Source organism: Diabrotica virgifera, chromosome 4 (genome assembly GCF_917563875.1).
Source record: "Diabrotica virgifera virgifera chromosome 4, PGI_DIABVI_V3a".
Lineage (NCBI taxonomy): Eukaryota > Metazoa > Arthropoda > Insecta > Coleoptera > Chrysomelidae > Diabrotica > Diabrotica virgifera.
In genome coordinates this window covers 54419875-54422135 of record NC_065446.1, presented here as the reverse complement: position 1 = coordinate 54422135, position 2261 = coordinate 54419875, and the positions used below count along the sequence as shown (strand labels likewise).

Here is a 2261-nt window from a genome sequence, read left to right as displayed (position 1 = left end):
GTTACATTTTGCAGATAATGCCCAACAAATTAAAGGCGACTCTTTCCATAAGTTACGAGGAATTTTCGAAAAGATCAAAAATACATTTGCTCAGAGATTTTCTCCATTCCAGAACTTAGTAATTGATGAGAGTTTAATGCTTTTTAAAGGACGCCTGCTTTTCAAGCAGTTTATAAGGACAAAACGTCATCGTTTTGGCATTAAACTATTTCTTTTGTGCGACTGTGAGACAGGATACGTTTTAAATTTTACCGTATATACAGGCTCCAAAACGGAAATAGAGCTATACAAGGATCTGGGGATATCAGGGTCAGTTGTAACAACACTTATGAAGTCTTATTTAGATAAAGGCCACTCTCTATTCACGGATAACTGGTATACCTCTCCAACGCTTTCTACCTATTTATTTGAACACAAAACAAATACATGTGGTACCGTTAGAACTAACAGAAAACAAATGCCTGATTTATCGGGTAAATTAGAAAAAGGCGAAACAAAATCGATGGTTAGCGATAATATGTTAGCCGTTAGATGGAAAGATCGTAGAGACGTTAATATGTTGACAACTTTTCATAAAGATCAAATGATAAATGTAAATAAAACAAACATGAAGACAGGGGAATCTGTGAAGAAACCGGAATGTGTCGTCCACTACAACCAAAATATGGGAGCAGTAGACAGAACGGATATGATGCTAAGTTCCACAGAATGCGTTAGAAAAACATTAAAGTGGTACAAGAAACTATTCTTTCACATTCTTGATCTATGTGTCCTGAACAGTCATGCATTATTCCTTATGCAAAATCCAGGGCAGTTGCCCTTGGCAGATTTCCAATTGAGGCTAACTCGACAGCTGCTTGAAAGGTAATTTTGTGAGAGACTATAAATTTATTTTATTTACGAAAATCTTTTGTTACAGTTATAATGTACCAAAAACCATACCCAGGACGTTGAATACATCAAAACATCAGCGTCTGACGGGGCGACATTTTCCGGCTATGGTACCAAATAAAAAAGTTCGAAGATGTATTGTTTGTTCACAGTCTAAAATTCGTGACCAAAAAAAGAGGCGAGATTCAAGATATATGTGCAATGAATGCGACGTGGGTCTATGTGTTTTTCCTTGCTTCGAAGAATATCACACAAAAGAAATGTATTAAAATGTATATTCTTATAATAAAATATACAAGCTGAATCAATTATTTCATATCAATAGTATTTATTATCTCCTCATAAAACAACTCTTGATCTATTTTCTATAATGCCGTATATATATGGCACTGGGGCTCATGACATTTTAAAAACTCTGGTTCTGGCAGTACTACATAGGTATTGACGACCGGTAAAGAAAGGGTAAATATTGTAGTACCATTAGGTAAACACAATGTTTTAAAAAAATTTTTGCCTCTCAGTACTTTTTCGAAAAATCAGTTTATATCGATATATTTTGAATATTTGTCAAATCCACAACATATTTGTATATGGTTAAGTACGATTATGGAAACTTTCTAATAATATGAACATTTATTTTTGATTTACATTTTTAGGTATATTTTGAACCATATTAAAAAAGGATCCACATCTCGATAAAAGATGCCTTATCAAAAAAATACAAAGAGGCAAAAAAGTTTTAAAAACACTGTGTCTAACTAATAGTATCGCAGCAATAGTTTAATTGGAACGTACACAAACATTTGGGGGGTTTAAAGGAACAAACCCCCATAAAATTCTTATGTAAACATATTAAAAACGAAGCTACAACTCGATAAAAACCGCCTTATCTAAAAAATACTAGGAGGCAAAAAAGTTTTAAAAATATTTAGTTCAACTAACGGTACCACCAAAATAATTTAATTGGAACGTACACAAAAGTTTGGGGGGGTTTAAAGGAACAAAACCCCCATAAAATTTTTATGGGGTGTCCAAATTTCTCTAAAATTTTTTTTGAAGATACTACTGCCATAAAAATACCACATGTCCATTTTCAATAAAAAATCTCTAATAGTTTTCGATATATTGGAAAAAATCGATTTTCATTTTGTAACTTCAAAGGGCTGTAACTTTTTTTATGTGCATATTTGTACTAAAGTAAGTAGGTTCAATCGAATTATTTTTGGTTCTTGAATATGAGATTAAATTTATGACCTGTATTTTTGTTACACCCTGTATTTTAAACCCCCGAAAAGGAGTGAAATTTACCCTCACGACAAAAACACACATCGGCACAATATCACTCTTCTTCTTTGATATGTTACCTATGT

At 32.8% G+C, this 2261-nt stretch overlaps 1 protein-coding gene across 1 annotated transcript; it reads left to right on the top strand.

The window, feature by feature from the left end:
* The first annotated feature begins 272 nt into the window (after positions 1-272).
* On the top strand, positions 273-1336 carry LOC126883520 (piggyBac transposable element-derived protein 4-like). The gene is made up of 2 exons (XM_050649133.1): positions 273-864; positions 920-1336. Exons 1-2 carry the CDS (start codon positions 329-331, stop codon positions 1158-1160), a joined length of 777 nt encoding a protein of 258 aa, XP_050505090.1. The 5' UTR covers positions 273-328; the 3' UTR covers positions 1161-1336.
* The last annotated feature ends 925 nt before the right edge of the window (positions 1337-2261 follow it).